The 17,680-nt window shown below is 36.6% G+C and overlaps 1 protein-coding gene across 1 annotated transcript in view; it reads left to right on the top strand.

The window, feature by feature from the left end:
• The window catches only part of npr2 (natriuretic peptide receptor 2), a 93,336-nt gene that overhangs the window by 59,159 nt on the left and 16,497 nt on the right, over nt 1–17,680 (top strand). The window contains exons 11-17 of the mRNA XM_022667870.2: nt 4,075–4,179; nt 5,506–5,577; nt 9,040–9,199; nt 9,497–9,652; nt 11,847–12,015; nt 14,347–14,493; nt 17,116–17,239. Coding sequence (XP_022523591.2) covers nt 4,075–4,179; nt 5,506–5,577; nt 9,040–9,199; nt 9,497–9,652; nt 11,847–12,015; nt 14,347–14,493; nt 17,116–17,239 — 933 coding nt within the window. The remainder of the gene's footprint in view (nt 1–4,074; nt 4,180–5,505; nt 5,578–9,039; nt 9,200–9,496; nt 9,653–11,846; nt 12,016–14,346; nt 14,494–17,115; nt 17,240–17,680) is intronic.

Here is a 17,680-nt window from a genome sequence, read left to right as displayed (position 1 = left end):
GTTTTGTTTTTTGTGAATTAAATGCTTGAAACCAGGGTTCTCTCTTACTGTCATCATGAAAGGCTCCATCTTTAATGAAAATGAAGCCAAAATCTTCCGCCATGTTGGCGATCCTGATACCTGAGTCTGCGCAGTAGAGACCAGAGGAGGGAGAAAGACTGTGGAGAGACAGCCTACTCATTTAAATAACCCCGCCCCTGAGGGCTGCCTCCACAGAGCTCACACAGTCTATGGTCCCACCCATGCAGTCATTGGTCCCACCCCGGCTAGGTGTAACTCAGCCCTTTTACAGTAACCACACCTTTTTGAATAGAGCTGAATAACGTTTTAACACGAGAGAGAGAGAGAGAGAGAGAGAGAGAGGGTGCGCGAGAGAGAGAGAGAGAGAGAGAGAGAGAGAGAGGGCGCACGCCAGAGAGAGAGACCACAAACCGAACCGTGACTGTTACACACCTAGTAATAATTTATTTTATTATGACTATTTGTGTTATTGTACTCAAACACCTCAGACCTCAAATAATGGAACCAAAAATAGTGCATATTCATAAAGTTTTAAGAGTTCAGAAATCAATATTTGGTGGAATAACCCTGGTTTTTAATCACAGTTTTCATGCATTAGGCATGTTCTCCTCCACCAGTCTTACACACTGCTTTAGGATAACTTTATGCCACTTCCACGTGCACAAATTCAAGCAGTTCTTGATTATATTCCAGAGGTTTTAATTTGGTAAAATCAAAGAAACTCATTATTTTTAAGTGGTCACTTTCTAGATCTGTATACATTGATGCATTTAAATAAAATATTCAGAACAGGCTGTTTTTGCAGCTTTGTTCCCATGTTCTGGGTAGTGAATTTAACAGTGTTTTCCATACCATATACCAGACATGCTGAGATAGACCCTTTAAAGCAGCCTCAGATAGCAGCCTTATTTGAAGCGTAGCTTTGCTTGGACCGCCTCCAGGGCTGAGAGGAAGGGGCCAAAGGGGCAGAAAGGCTAACTTTTAGGGATAGGCGCTAACTCTTTGGACTTAATGTTGATTTGTGTGGAGTTTGAGAGACGGCCAGCCTCTCGACACAGATGCCCTCCTGGGAAGGCCTGCTTCCAATTCAGGCTTGTGCCCACAAAAAGAGCCCGGGCCAGGTGAGGTATGAGCGAGCGAGCAAGAGAGAGAGAGAGAGAGAGCGAGTCTAGTTGACTGCAATGGAAAATGGAAACTTTATCACTCCTTCTGCACTGTGTTTATTCCACCCTCTTCAGCCAGGGAATATTATTATTTAGGTCAAAGAGTACACTACCTCCAGACCTTTCTAAAATAAAGGTGCCTTAGATAGGGTTCTTTAAGGCAGTGTCACAGATTTTGGCTCCCTAAATATCTTTGAAACAACAAAAGAACAACATGTTTTTAAAGAACAACCCATGGAAAAGTTCTTCAGGGAGCCAAAAGTGGTGCTTTTGTTGCAGAAGTCTTCAACTCCTGACTGCTATTCCAAAGAGTGGTTCTTAAAAAGTTTATCACTGTTTATTCCAGCGTATAGTTTTTGGTTAGTAGAATGCTTTCGGCATTTTACAGTTAATGTTCTTAGAACGTTTAATCTGTCAAGTTTTCTGGATGTTCTTAGAATGTTTATATTTATTGTTTTTAAACATTCTGGTAGCGTTACTTCAACGCCAACTTTCTGGAACCTGTTCAAAACATTGCTAAACATTCTTATGATGTTCTGTGTTAGCTGGGATTTCAGCTGGTTGCCCACCTTCTCAGCATTTAAACACTTAAGGGGGTTGATTACAACAGTATGATATAAATGTAATGCTTTTTATATTGCCACAGAAGTCAATCAGACCTTCAACATTCTGAAGGTTGCTGCCCACTTTTATGCAACAAAACAAACAAAAACAAACAAACAATTTAGTCATAATTTTTAGTGAATAACCATATATCAACCATTTCTCCATTTTGGAATAAATCATTTATTTTTTATTTTTTAATTCTATTTTTAACTTAAATATAGAAAATGCATTTATTTGTTGGAAGTGTCTCAATTGTGCAGATGCAGCAGAATTATTTTTTTACGGTTAGGGCCATACAAGCCTGATTAGGAACAGTAAAAATGTGTGGTTTTTTTTGTTTTTTTTTTTTGAAAATTGCTCTTGTTTGCACATTTTAACTAAATGCAAAATGCTACAATAAGTATGTATGTAAAAACGTTGCTGATAAAACCAGAAAAAAATATATTTATTTTTGGTAATACTTTAATGTTCACAGTTCACACATTAATCAGTAAGTGTTGTACTGTAGAGTAGTTTCTAGATTATAATTATGAAATAGAACTTTTTAATTGATAGTAATAATATTGACCATTAATGTATAGGCTACAACATGATCTTCCCTGACAGAACAACTGTCATGTACAGATATTTTTTTAAAAAGTGAAAAACGACAATATAAAGATATAAGGTTACTCAACAGCAGTGATATGGTATAAAAGGCAAATATCACATATACTGTAAATATAAGCTGTATAAGCTCTGTGGTATACAGAGTAAAACAAAAATACAAGTGACTGATAGAAAGAGTATGAATGAGAGAGAGAGAGAGAGAGAGAGAGAGAAGGAGAGAGAGAGAGTCTTAAATAGACTTTTGCGATCTCTACCCCATACCGTTTCTCCCCAGGCTGTTCTCCCTCTGCGTGAAATTTAGAGCTTCTGTGTCTTTATCTGACCAAACCGTCATCATCTGAAACAGTAGCTGCTTCAACCAGCTGATCCTGTCCCCTGCCCCCCAGGCCAGGCTATAAACCCAGAGTCCATTTGAGACAAGGTCAAGCAGCTTCCTGAGACAGAGCAGAGACCTTACAGTACAAGGTCTGACAAAACCTTGCATCTCCATTTTTCCCATTATTGACTTTTTCATGTAATGTCAATCTGGCAGTGATTCTTCACATTGTTCCAAAATAACTTGTACATGGTTACATTTACGAAGGTTTTTTGGTTCGCTTTTTGGGTTTTGTTTGTGATAAATGATGTGCATCTCTAAGTAGATTTAATCGATTTAATATGTGCCAAATGATAATTTCATTACAGAAAATGTAATTATTGCTGTTTAATTTGATGAAGTGCAGCACATTTAGAATAAAAATCACTGTACATAAACAACTGTATTTATTTACCTTTTTTTTAAATCTGATGCTACTAATGCATTTTTCTGTGTGAAAATGTATTTAAATATAGTGAAACAATATCTTACTATTTTGCCCAGATATAATTATAATAATATTTGTTACAGAACTGGAAACTACAGCTCTGAAAAAAGAGACCATTTAAAAATTATGAGTTTCTTTAATTTTACCAAACTGAAAACCTCTAGAATATAATCAGGAAGGAAGGAAGAGGTAGATTGAAGATCACAACCATCAAACCAAGCTGAACTGCTTATATTTTTGCACCAGGAGTGGCATAAACTTATCCAAACGCAGTGTGTAAGACTGATGGAGGAGAACATGCCAAGATGCATGAAAAATTTAGGAATATGAATGTGTTTTCTTTGCATTATTTGAGGCCTGAAAGCTCTTCGTCTTTTTTGTTATTTCAGCCATTTCTCATTTTCTGCAAATAAATGCTCTAAATGACAATATTTTTATTTGGAATGTGAGAGAAATGCTGTTTGTAGTTTATAGAATAAAACAACAATGTTAATTTTACTCAATTATATACCTATAAATAGCAAAATCAGAAACTGAAGATGTCTCTAATTTATTCTTTCAGAGCTGTATATTCTGGAATTGGAGACCTCTGTTCAGTGGAATCTCTTATAATACACCCAGTTACAGAATTATTTTCTATATTTTTGAGGTTTTGCTGGAGTCTTTCAAGGTGAAGAAAGTAATGAAATTCATAAAAGCACTTATTCATTGTCATTTGTCATGATTTATGTCATAACTGTTTCATGCTGACAGTTAGAATGGGTTTCACTTTTGGGCTTTGGGCTTGATGCAGATGGCAGTGTTAATATAGCAATGACCATGTAGGCATATGCTCATCATTAATGGTGTTATTTGTGTTCTTTTGTTTCTAGATGAGGGATGTCCAGTTCAACCACCTGACGAGGTTTGTTGGTGCCTGTATTGATCCACCGAACATCTGCATTGTGACTGAGTACTGTCCCAGGGGTAGTCTTCAGGTAAACACTTATGGCCATTGGTTTTAATCCTATACTGTGAGACAATAAGCTTCATGTACACTACTGGTTAAAGGTTTACAGTATTATCATAAAGTGTTACCTCAGGGAAGGGCTTGGCTTGTGAATGCCCACACCTGTGTAAGATGTGAGATGTTATCTTGTGAGTGAGGTTGTACAACGGCAAGCATGCTCATGGCAAGGCAATGTAAATTATCACATTGTGTTTGAGTGAGGCCTGATAGTGGTGTCAGATGGATGGAATATTCTTTTATTTTCTTTTAATATCCTTTACCGGGAATACATCATAAAAAGCATTACTGCCGATAGTGGACAGTGGACCAAGTAGGTGGTAAACTACCTTCCACTACCAGAGCAAGAGCGTCTCTCGCTACCTTTTAGAAACTCCTGAAGACTGAGCTCTTCAAAGTGTACTTACTCTCCTAACACTTCTAACAAGCTAACTACTTCTAACCATATTTCCTGCTCCCTCTCCTTTCCTCCTCTATCCCACTATTCACCTTGGCCTCTTTTAGGCCCTGTAATGTAATGTAATTTAATTTCCCATGCAGTAATTGTCCAAGAAAACCACATTCATAGGTCAGTACATATGTGTTATTTAGCTTTTATTGCTCATAGCAAAGTTCATGGGACATTACTAGTTCAAATCCCCATGATCTTTAGTATTTTCATTTTTATTTTGTCCTCATAAGCTAACTTTATTTAGCTTAGCTTTGCACCATTTTACCGTGTACCATTTCCAGTTATTTACTGGCTTTAAACTCCCCAAAAAAGGAAAAAACTGGGATATTTAACATCATTTCACTGATAGTGTATTTCCTGCCTGATTTTTTCATACACATTTTGGCTTGCTGTACTTTAAAATAAATCATATATATTCATATAATGAGGCTGTAGACATTCATACATTTGATTGCAGAACCATAAGAAAGAGACCATCCACTTAAACACATAGGTTTTAGCCTTTACCTATGATTATAGTTAAGCTTCAATGGCTTTTTAGAGGCTGACATTTTTATAGGTAATTATGTAATTCATGTAGTTCTGAGCAGTTCTGGGAACTGGTTGGAGACTCTAGCCACTGGCTATCTCGCTGCTGTTGTTGGCTCATAATGGCTTGCATTAGATTTGCGTCTGTTTAAATAATACTCTTCATTACGTATGTGAATTTCATTGCCTTTGGCTTTTGGTTGCCTGACCGTTGCAGTATTTTTTTGGGACGCAAATGAACGGGATGAAATCTCTGTGCTTTATTTGGACAAATATGGATTTTTTTGCGTGGTTTTGATTTCTGGTTTGTTCTTACAGGATATTCTTGAAAACGAGAGCATCAACCTGGACTGGATGTTCCGCTTCTCGCTGATCAATGACATCGTCAAGGTGTGTGAGATTTCAATATTACTAGTGTTGGACTGTTTGAAGGCTGTTTGAAGGGCAGGGGCTAAATATTAAAAAGACAAAAATATTGACAAATATACTGATACTTGATAAAAAAAAACTGCATGATAATGGGATCTCATCAGTGCAGGGCTCCAGACTAACTGTTTTCACAATCGTCCCAAAGATTTTCACTGCCATAATGTCATCAGATGTTTGGAATTGAATATCTGAATATATATATATGTGAATGCAATTTTTATTACATTTTAATACATAAAATGATCTCTCTCCAGGGTTTAAATGCACATAATCTCACATAATCACTCACAGCTGCTCTTAAGTGCTAAAAGTTACATTTTCTAGTACACAATGATGCAATCAACCAGTTTATTTTAAATTTACATGGTTTATTTTTAGTTTACTGGCATGTAGAAGTCCCTTTGCTCACCCTAAAAGCTCAAGTCTGCCATTACCCAGTGTCCCTGATTACTATTGCCACTCTTGAAGCTCCCTAGTTGACTGACATGGAGGTCCACCAACCACAGTTATTTTCTTTAAGTCCTTTCCCACTAGCACCACACTGACCCTCCTCCTCTTGCGGTGTTACCAGCAAGCTGATGATGAAAGATGGGACTGAATCAGTAAACAGGCTGTATGCTAAGAAATAGGAAAGGTTCTAGTTATATTTTAAACGTCTCCGCTCCTCAAAAACTGCTTATGACTGTTTTTGCTGCTCGCAAATCTCTGTCCAGAAAGCCTCCTGAAAGAACTTTAACAGCTAAGATGTCTCAGTTAAGAATGAAGACTATTTTATTGTTATTAGTAGTGGAGTGAATTGATAAACAATTAAGCATTTGAATCTCAGCAATATTCTGCTGTAATTAATTGTGATTAAGTAATCTGGAAAAAATGAATCAGTGTTCATTGTTATTTATTTATTTTTGACAATATATTAGGTACTGTAAGGAGGTAGGAGTACAAATAAGAAATGCAATTGGGCCTTGGTCTCTTTTTTTACCACTCTAGAGAGTACTTTAACAATGCTTTCTCAACCATGGGGGCACATAAGGGGGGTGGTTGCCCCCCTGGTCCCCCCTTCAGTCCACTAGTAAGTGTGCCAAAACATTTGTCCTTTTTTAAAACAAGTCAAAGATCTTTATAACTTCCTCATCACCACCCACATTACAGTAAGCAATGAATGGTCTGGCTTGCATGCTGTTGTGCTGTTATAATAGCCAGGTGCATCTTTATATAATGGTGAATGATAAGCCAGTGTTGCTTCGGCCACTTTGTCGTCTTCAAGGACCGACCATTAGCGAAAGAAAAGAGACTGCAATCAAAGACAGCAGGACAGCGCTTTTGGATAGTGTAAGAATAGCGAAAATAAATAAATAAATAATTTCACTCCCAATTTGCCCCTTCTTAATCAAAAACTAATCTTGTGTTCTCTTTCAATACTGAGCCAAGACACACAAAGAGAGCTTTCAATGAAAATATTGCTCTGTTATTACATCAAAGTGAAACATCACTTAAGCTAAGGAAACATCCTTCCCTTTTCAAGAGCGACAAACATTAGGAAAAAAAAGAAGGACATTTAAGTGGCAGTGATGGAACCACCTTGAGAAAATGGATCGAGCTCAACATAAATAACCAACAAAAAAACTAACGAACAAAAGTCAAAGAGCAAAACATAAAGTTCCAATTTCTCAGAATCCATGCCTCCATTACCGTTTTCAAGGCCTGTCCTTCAGCATTCAGTTCTGATGCCAATAATGTTCTCACTGCTTTCCAGGTCAAATACTGTGCCTTTTGGCGTAAATGACGTGACTGTTTATCATATTGATAAGGCTTTAGACTACACAGAAATCACATTTCCCAGCTTAATCCACTTTTTATTGCATGAGTGCACCCTGTCATAGCAAACTGCACTGTGATATTTTACTGTAACAGGGTGGACAGCCTAAGCTTTACCACAGCTGAATTAATATTATATCAGACTGTTTAAAGGCTGTTTAAAGGGGCAGGGGCAAAAAAGGCTCCAAACTAACTTATCACATCTTTAACCAAACTGTCCAAAGGTTTTTTTCTTACTTTATTTTTGTAATTATTTGTGTCATCAGTTGTTTGGACTTGAATATATACAGTAAAATAAGAGACCACTTAAAAATGATGAGTTTCTTTGATTTTACCAAATTAAAAACCTCTGGAATATAATCAAGAGGAAGATGGATGATCACAAGCTATTAAGTCAAGCTAAACTGCTTGAATTTTTGCACCAGGAGTGGCATAAAGTTATCCAAAAGCAGTGTGTAAGACTGGTGGAGGAGAACATGCCAAGATGCATAAAAACTGTGATTAAAAACCAGGGTTATTCCACCAAATATTTATTTCTGAACTCTTAAATTTTTATGAATATGAACTTGTTTTCTTTACATTATTTGAGGTCTAAAAGCTCTGCATCTTTTTTGTTATTTCTGACATTTCTCATTTTCTGCAAATAAATGCTCTAAATGACAATATTTTTTATTTGGATTTGGGAGAAATGTTGTCTGTAGTTTATAGAATAAAACAACAATGTTAATTTTACTCAAACATAAACCTATAAATAGCAAAACCAGAGAAACTGATTCAGAAACTGAAGTGGTCTCTTCATTTATTCCAGTGCTGTATATGTATATATATATATGATTGTGTGAAGACAAGCATTAATTATTGCTGAATGTTATCATTGATGTCACTGATCTTACTGAAGGTTACTGTGGCGGAGTTATCCCAAAACTACAGTGTGAAGAGGGAATTCTTGGACATGTTTAAATAGCTTGATATGTTTCTGAAAATAGCTACATGAAATTAATTTAAAAGCCACTTAAAATAATCGTTCACCTTAACCAGGCAGTGTTTTGGACATTACATGAAACTAAACTGTGCAAAATGTGCAAAAAGGGCTTTAAAGTGAAGGATAGCATTCCTCTATATGTGTAATTATGTAGATGAGAATAGACTATATCTTGAAAGTGTATTGTTATAAAGTGTTTGTATGAAATTTAAACAATTATGCTGTGAACACAAATGCATTTTAAATTGATTTTATACTGGGGACTTTTTCCCCTCTCTCTGAGCCTCGATTAGTATTTTTTGGAGGCCTGTATTCATCATTCAGCTCTGAAAGCAATAAGATTCTCCCTGCCTTCAGCATGGATGCCCTCAGATGTTTCATTTCGTTCCTACTGTGGTGATTCAGCCCCACGGCAGCCGCAAATAGTTTTTACCATTCAGTGTTTCATGTGTTTTTCCACAAGCCTCCTTGTGAAAACATTAAATGGCTTGTTACATGAACATGTTTTTTTGATGAAGTTTTTATGAATCTCCAGAACATTTCTGAATTATTGTGTGTTCTACTACATTTGGCTCATAAAAATGTGGGTAAACTTGTAACACGGCGCTTTGTGCCTCTGCTGCCAGGGAATGAACTATTTGCACAACAGCTACATCGGTTCTCATGGAAACCTGAAGTCGTCCAACTGCGTGGTGGACAGCCGCTTCGTATTGAAAATTACAGATTATGGGCTGGCAAGCTTTCGGTCATCATACGATAATGAAGACTCGCATGAACTTTACGCACGTAAGTGAACATTACGCTAAGAGCATTAATAACGCAATTTTAGCAGTTAACAATGTGTTATTAGTAATTCACTCATCCATTAAAATCTTTATTAATATGTTTAATGTGAACTAATATAATGAGCTATTACAAAAAATGCGTGTGATTATATTTTAAAGCTTTTAATTAAAGTGCTTAATTTTTTTTTACATTTCTATATGAGGGAATTTGGCTGAGGTACATCCTATGAGTGGAAGTGAACGGAAATCGTTTGTCTATTCATTCATTGTCTATGAATATTTTCTTCTGATGTTTCAGGAAAGCTGTGGACAGCTCCCGAGTTACTGATATATGACAGGCCTCCACCCCAGGGGACGCAGAAAGGAGACATTTACAGCTTTGGGATCATTTTGCAGGAGATAGCCTTAAGGAATGGACCATTCTATGTAGAAGCCATGGATCTGAGCCCAAAAGGTGTGCATCTCATTTATACTGTATATCTAAATACTGTACATGAATATTCGGGATACACTGACCCAGTATTTCTGAACCAGTAATGATAACTGGTACTAAACCAAAACCGTAACATTGTTGTAAGACAATGCCGAAAAAATATAATCTATTTTATACAGATTTGATGCAGAACATTTGTAAATTTTCTACATTGGTCTGCCAATTATTATTTGATCTTAAAGCTAAAGCAATGTAACATTGTTATAATCCTGCACCTCTGGCCTGCACAGTGCACACATGCAGCTCCTCCACTCACGCATTACACTCTGGAGTTCCTTTCTTAATAAACACTTTTGTAAATAATTCTTCCATTATCATCATTATCACATGCTCCATTATCATCATTCTGAACAGATTTCACTCATTCAAACAACTCAGAATTGTAGTTGAACAGCTCTACTTAATAAACAAATGTTGGGTTTAAATCAGGCTCGGGCTCGTAATGACTTTTTGGGCTCAGACAGAAAGTGCACAGCCTCGGGTCGTCAAGTTGGATTAGGTAGAGCTGGATTTTTTTGAGCCCAATCTAAGCTCTCTTATAGAGACCCCATTCATTAAAGCTACTGTATTATTTCTGTATTATTGATTAAATGATAGCATAGCATTAAGAACACACCCATTAAAATCAATGATGCCATCCTCAATAATGCAGTATTCTATTTTTAATGGATGTCTAGTTTCTACTTATGTCCCCAGTTATGTAGATCTTGCACCTCAACAAAAATACTATGGTTAAGCCAGCTGCCTTTCATCCAACAAGGCAGAGAAAATAGCTGTATTTATACAAACAAATTGATTACATAGCTCAAATCATAAGTGAGGAGTGTTTTAACAGACTAAATAGTCTAACTAGAAACATTGAAGTTCAAATATCCCAATGAATTTAATACAATTCCATTTAAATTTTATTTAAATTTCTTTTCAAGATTGAAAAACAACAACCGTAGAGCTTTTTGGGTTTTTGTTCTGTTGATATTATGAGTTGATTGAAGATTAGTTAAGAAAATAGTTAACTTCTTTCTTTTTGTTTATTCTTTAAGATGCTTGATAAAATGCTATAAATTTTGTTCCCTGGTTCAATTACCGTACATGCTTGCCAGCAGCTGCCGGAGCCCTGAGAGAGTACAATTGGCCTTGCTCTCTCTGGGTGGGTAAATGGCGCTCTTTCCCCTTCCCCTCATCACTCCTAGGGTGATGTTGATCCGCACAAGGCGTCTGTGAGCTGATGTATCACAACCGAGTTGCTGTGCCTTCCTCCAAGCATGATGGCTACTCAGCAATGCTGCATTAATAGCAGTTTGTAAAGAAGCAGTGACTGACTTCACATTTATCAGAGGAGGCATGTGCTAGTCTTCACCCTGCTTGTGTTGTGGCATATTTTTTGCATCTTAAAAAAAAAAGATTCCAGTGGATAGGATTAATGAATGTATTAATAAATGTATTTATTTTATAGTATAAATATGCCACCACATTTGTTGACAATATTTGTTGATTCCGGGTTATTAGACTATTCCTGTCAGTCAAGTTTTTAAAAAAAATATGACCGTAGCAGTTTGTCATGGTGGTCTGATTAAGCTTTTGTTACTCAATAACTACAGGGGGTTGGACAATGAAACTGAAACACCTGTTATTTTAGTGTGGGAGGTTTCATGGCTAAATTGGAGCAGCCTGGTGGCCAATCTTCATTAATTGCACATTGCACCAGTAAGAGCAGAGTGTTAAGGTTCAATTAGCAGGGTAAGAGCACAGTTTTGCTCAAAATATTGCAATGCACACAACATTATGGGTGACATACCAGAGTTCAAAAGAGGACAAATTGTTGGTGCACGTCTTGCTGGTGCGTCTGTGACCAAGACAGCAAGTCTTTGTGATGCATCAAGAGCCACGGTATCTTGGGTAATGTCAGCATACCTCCAAGAAGGACCAACCACATCCAACAGGATTAACTGTGGATGCAAGAGGAAGCTGTCTGAAAGTGATGTTCGGATGCTAACCCAGATTGTATCCATTTATGCAATTTTACTCACCTCCAGTTTTTGCAGTATCAATTTAAATCACTTTAAGTTAAAGCCTTATTCAGATCATGCAGTGTGTTATGTTTTTCATAAGTGTCTGGTTTCAGCATCTATGTGTCTGCATGTGTTCTTTACTGCAGAGATAATCCAAAAGGTACGGAACGGCCAGAGGCCTTATTTTCGGCCCACGACAGATAACTCCCGGCATTGTGAAGAGCTGACCATCCTTATGGAGGGCTGCTGGGCTGAGGACCCCACTGAGCGCCCTGACTTCAGCCACATCAAGATCTTTATCACCAAACTCAACAAGTGAGTGCTGTGGCCAAATAGGCATGGTCTGGGTTTGCAGAATCTGTTGAATTTAGGGGTCAAATTAATATATTACTTCAATTTTTCCTTCTAAAATGGGCCGGTATATATATATCGCCTGTAATGGACCATGCTATTGATTTATTGTTATTGGTTTAGAGTGAGAGTGGTGTATAAAATCATAATTCATATCTACTGTATATTATACCATAACTAAAGTACATAAATATAGTAAAAAAAAAAATAACTATCAATTTCAATTCTATTGTATTTTTATTTTGTTTTGGATAGTTTTTTTTCTCACTATTGAAACATATATAATAATTAATTAATTAATATAATTAATATAAATTATAATCCAAATGTTCTTTTAAAAAAGAAATTCAATGTCAATTGATCTGCTTCTAAACAAAAGGTCTAAACAAAATATTTTAAACAAAAACTTTTAGTAAGATTTAAAAATTAATTACAGTGGATAGAATTTATTAATTAACTGAATGTATTTTTATGACGGATATGCAACATCCATTCATCAGTTATTAGCATAAAATTATACTAGATCATTCTTATTTTTTAGCTGTGAACAGTCTTATAAGATTTATAAGATTTTTGTCAGTAAAGCATGAGTTTACTCGGCTGCAGGAAATGTTGGCTCAGTAGTGACAATTCTTACACATTCTTTTTTAGACTTTGGGACGAGTTTGGGAAACAACAATTGGATGTAACTACGCACTACACGGTCATGGGGGACATGGTTGCCGTCTCGCTTCCTGCTCCGTATATGGATTAAAAAATTTTGTGTTTCAGTAGTTACATGAAATTGTGGGACAGCATTTTTAATTTTTGACTTTTCAAATATAATCTAATGACAATCTAAATCGTTCAAAGTCAATTACAAATATATTTTTAATTATCTAATTTTAATTCTAATTAAATAGAAATAAAAAAAATAAAATTGGTTACAATTTGGTGTGGGGGATTTAACCTTCTAATAAAAAAAATACTCTATAAAATGATTTAACATATTACTACCATTAATGCTTGTGGTTGAAATAGATCATAACAATTTTTGTCAATGATCTGAATGCAAATGATATATAATACAGTATATACATATATTTTTATACTGTGAAAATGATAGAGTGGTTTTAATGTGAATTGTTGTGTGTAAATCCTCAATAAAGGTTGAGTTGAGGTTTGACCATGTGCTAGTCTCAGAGTGTTTGGGGTGGAGTTCGGGGCAGCTTCGCTGGAAAAGCATGAAGCTGAAGCCCCCCCCCCACGCAAAGAGAAACAGGTAGAGAAAGGTAGACAATAAAAGAAGGAGAAAGATGGTGAGGAGGTGGGTGCGGGGATGTTCAACAAGCAGGTAGAGAGGAAGTGACAGTTTATATAGGGAGGAGAGTGGGAGAAGTGAGGGCGTGGATCTTCCTCCCAAAACTAAGTTATATACACAACTCCACATTTTGGAATGCTGGGGTGATTGGAGGTGGGCTATTCGATAAAAGTTTTCACTCGTTCCAAAGTACATTTCACTCCAGAGTTCTAAAGTGTTAGATGAGCTTCAAATTACTCCCACTTACAATTTATCATGAATTGTGTTCTGTGTGAGATAAATGACCACGTATTTGACAATTCCTTAGTGTCATTGATCACTCCAGATTAAAAGCTTTGTCAATTTAGACGTCCTATATTGGTAATACCAGTAAAAGCCTGAATTTACAGTGAGAATGAATGAATATCTTCACAAGCTTCATCCCAGAGATCAGGCTTTTCCTAGCTGATAGTTTTGTAATCGTGCATGTGGGTGTGTGAGCTCCAGCCCAGAATAGTTCTGAATGATTCAGCGCTCCAAGTTAGGCCACTAGCTGAGGATGATTCAGCCAACATCTCCCGCATAGCTTGTGAACCCTGCATTTGTAACACGTCAAGTCTGTGAAACCCCCCAGTGTTGAGAGGAACCGCAGTGGACTCCAGCACCGAGATGCTGATTGCTCCACACAGGAGAGGTACAGTGCTCTGCTGCTGCTGCTGCTGCTGCTGGCCATTAATAATCAGCCATAAACAGTCATCACTCAATCTCTCCAAATAAACGCAATTGGAATCAATAATTCAATAGAAAAGAACTGAGGGAAAATAAACCAACCCCTAAAGCCTCAATCAATTCTGTGGATCAGTGTCTCTTTAAATAATTCATCCTCAGTCATTCCTTCAGTAATTTTCTTTCATCCTTTTGTCTGTGTGTTTTTAACATGATTAGCATTAGCATTTCATCTGAAAGTGTTCCTCCTCTGCTGACCGTTTTCTGACCGCTGCTTGTGTCTGTGGCAGAGAAGGGAGCACCAGCATCCTCAATAACCTGCTGTCCAGGATGGAGCAATACGCCAACAACCTGGAGAACCTGGTGGAGGAGCGCACACAGGCCTACCTGGAGGAGAAGAGGAGAGCGGAGAATCTGCTTTATCAGATCCTGCCACAGTAAGACTCATTTATCTTCACGGATTATATTTGTTATGGAGTTATTTATTGATTATTTTGGAGAGTAACCCAAAAACCCAACCATTAGTGTGGTTATGAAGTGTCAGTTTACACCAGGAATTTGATTGGATCTCTCTGAGCAAAATTACACCATGCAGAACCTTTCAAAGCTCCAAAAATGATAAAGTGAATTTTGTGCCAAAACTTTCATGCAAAAGAATAAAATCAGCAATCCAAAAACAAGTGTATGTTTTAATTTAAAAGAGAAGAAAAAATAGAGCAAATATATATTTTAAAATAAACATGGCTACTTTATTATTCTTTGCAGTTACTTGAAAATTATTTGTGTTTGGGTTTTGCCAGTCTTTGCTTTAATTTTTGTGGATTTTCTGTGAATGTTTGTGGATTTTGTTGGTAAAGACGTTTGCTTCAAGAATCTCTCGTTTGCTTCTGCTTAATTTTTTGCTTCTGTGTTTTGTCACAGTTTTCTCGGCTGGGTGGGGTTTAGAACAAATAAACACAATAGACAATATCATGATTATCAAAGATTATTGAGGTAATGTCTATTCATTGAACAATAAGTCGAGCAAAGAGTTCAAAAGCAAGGGTGTGTCAATGTGTCTGTGATGGAAACATTTGTACATAACATTAAAGCTGATAAGTAAGTTTTGGGATTTAGGGTCCTCTCTGGTGAGAATGGGTAATTGCATCGAACATGTGGAAAAATCATTTTAAACTGGGCGGGTGTGATGCAGCCTCCTTTCAGAGCGAATGAATCCGATTTCAGGTTATGTTAAGTCAGAGAGAGAGAGAGAGAGAGAGAGCCTTCAGTCAGAAACTTCACTTCAACTACACACTTTTTATGGTTTTACTATGAGTGAATGAGTTACTGAGCTCTTAGTTTCCCCTTCTGAAGTCTCCATTGCTCCACCAGCCACTCGCGTTCAGTAAAACTGAGCCGGATCCTCTTTTAGAGGCTGTACATGTGACATGGCCAGAATCCCGTGAAAAGCGACCCGACCCTGAATATATTAAACTTAGCAGGGACAATATTTTATTCCTTCTCCATTCAGAAATAGTTTAGTTTAGAAACCAAAAAAATACAGACTGCCACTTTAAGTACATTAAGATCCTAAAGCTACATATAGTACCTTTAGGACAATGTTCTTTCTTAGGGGCTTCGTAGGGATGCATTTTTCAACAAGACAATGCAAAACCACAAAGGCATAGCTGTGGAAAACGAGGGTCATCTCCTGAGCTCATAATGTCTGCAGTGAAATGAAATAAAATGTAATTAAATTTAAGAAACGCTTCATACTCTCCAAACTTTTTCTGATTTGGGGTTGTAATTATTTTATGTTTAAGACTATAAAGACTAGTAAAGTGATTGCTGCGCACTGCGGGAGTACGTGTCTTAAGCTCTTTTGAAGAGAATCATTAAAACCCAGCTTTCTCTATCACACACTCTCGTTCTCTCTGTCGCACTAATTGCTCTCTTTCCCTGGTGAAAAGATTTTCTCAGGCAAAAGCTTGAGAACGAGATTGAACTTCTTTCTCAGGCACTGCAGTTTGGTTTATATTTGTGGAATATACAGTACTGGGCGAAGGTTTAAGGCACTCAAAACCATTTGTCTCAGCAATTAGAATGTTTTTGCCTCACCACATATTATTCAAACATATGCAAATAAACACAATACAGTACAATTTTGAAGAATGTTTATATTGTGTGAGCTAGTGGTTTAGTTAGATGCCCCCTAATGGAGGCAGAATGTGGATGTGTTTAATTCCATCTGCAGCTCACCTGATTTAACCTATCTATGTATTTAGGGTTTGGATGGTCATAAAAAAACTGGAAATGTCATGGAATTTAAAAATAGTAATTTCCAGGCCTGGATAAGTTTTAGAAAAATAAAAAATACCCAGATAATTTTGCATTAAAATTTGCTCTACAAATCTTTGTGTTTCGATTTATTGTTGGAGAAAATCTATTTTGAGCTAACAAATACGTCCATCAGCTCAGAGTTAATTCAGTAATTTAGCCCGACACAGTGGAGCTCTCAGGAACTGACACACATTTTATTATTAAAGATGGTCTGTCAACATTTTATCTGATTCACTTTAGAACTACTATAATCAATTTTGATTATAGTTTTAGTTGGTTTTTGGTTTTATTGTTCTAGTTGGCACTGTTGTTTTAATAATTGTATGGTCATGAAAATGTGCCTTTAAGGCCTGGAAAAGTCATTTAAAAAAAAATCATGAAAATGTATTGCTTAAGAAGTGATTGAACCCTGGTATTGATTTACCAAACCAGGTGTGGATATGATGATAACTAAACAATACTGGTCTCCTATAAGAAGAGCTTTGTAGATGTTTTAATAAGCACAGTAATGTAAAATCTGCACCGTTTTGTATGAATGTTTTATGTATTTAATAATGCTCTAAAATTCATTTTTACAGGTGCCTAAAAACATTTACACAGTACTGTTTATCCACACAAATCTCTGTATTATGTGTCTGTTCTTCAGTCTGAATGCTGCAGAGTCCACAGTTACTCCTGCTCCTTTGCTGCTTGTGCAGTAATTTCTTGGTTAAGAGCTTCTTTTGTTTGTTTGCTCTCAGTTCAGTGGCGGAGCAGCTAAAGAGAGGAGAGACAGTACAGGCTGAAGCCTTCGACAGCGTCACCATCTACTTCAGCGACATAGTGGGCTTCACCTCAATGTCAGCTGAGAGCACACCATTACAGGTATGTACATAATCTACATCATTCTCACACAGCTTTATTCATTTTTTTTATTCTAGGGTCTTTTTTCCCTTTCTTGAAGCTAAGTGTTTTACAACCACCAAGCTGATAACAGTTAATTTGTTTACAGTGGACAATGATTCTCAAGCAGTACAGCAATAAACATAATGATTGTTCTTTGAATATAATAAATATATCTCTCTGTATATCGTCGCTGTCCAAGGAAAAACACTTATCTCCATTTTTGACGATTTTTAGTTTACTACATAATTTGAACAGACAAACTGTTCCTTACACTGTGCCAAAATGCCTTGATGAACGGACCAATACAAACTCTTCAAAATGACCTGACGTAACCTCTTTTTACATTGACTTCCATTGAAAGTTAATAAGGTTTTTTCTCTCTCCTGAAAAGTTGCTGTTTTGGAGATAAGTGTTTTTCAT

Source organism: Astyanax mexicanus, chromosome 1 (assembly GCF_023375975.1).
Source record: "Astyanax mexicanus isolate ESR-SI-001 chromosome 1, AstMex3_surface, whole genome shotgun sequence".
Classification (NCBI taxonomy): domain Eukaryota; kingdom Metazoa; phylum Chordata; class Actinopteri; order Characiformes; family Acestrorhamphidae; genus Astyanax; species Astyanax mexicanus.
The sequence above is the reverse complement of the archived record's forward strand: the minus strand, read 5'-3'. Positions and strand labels throughout refer to the sequence as shown.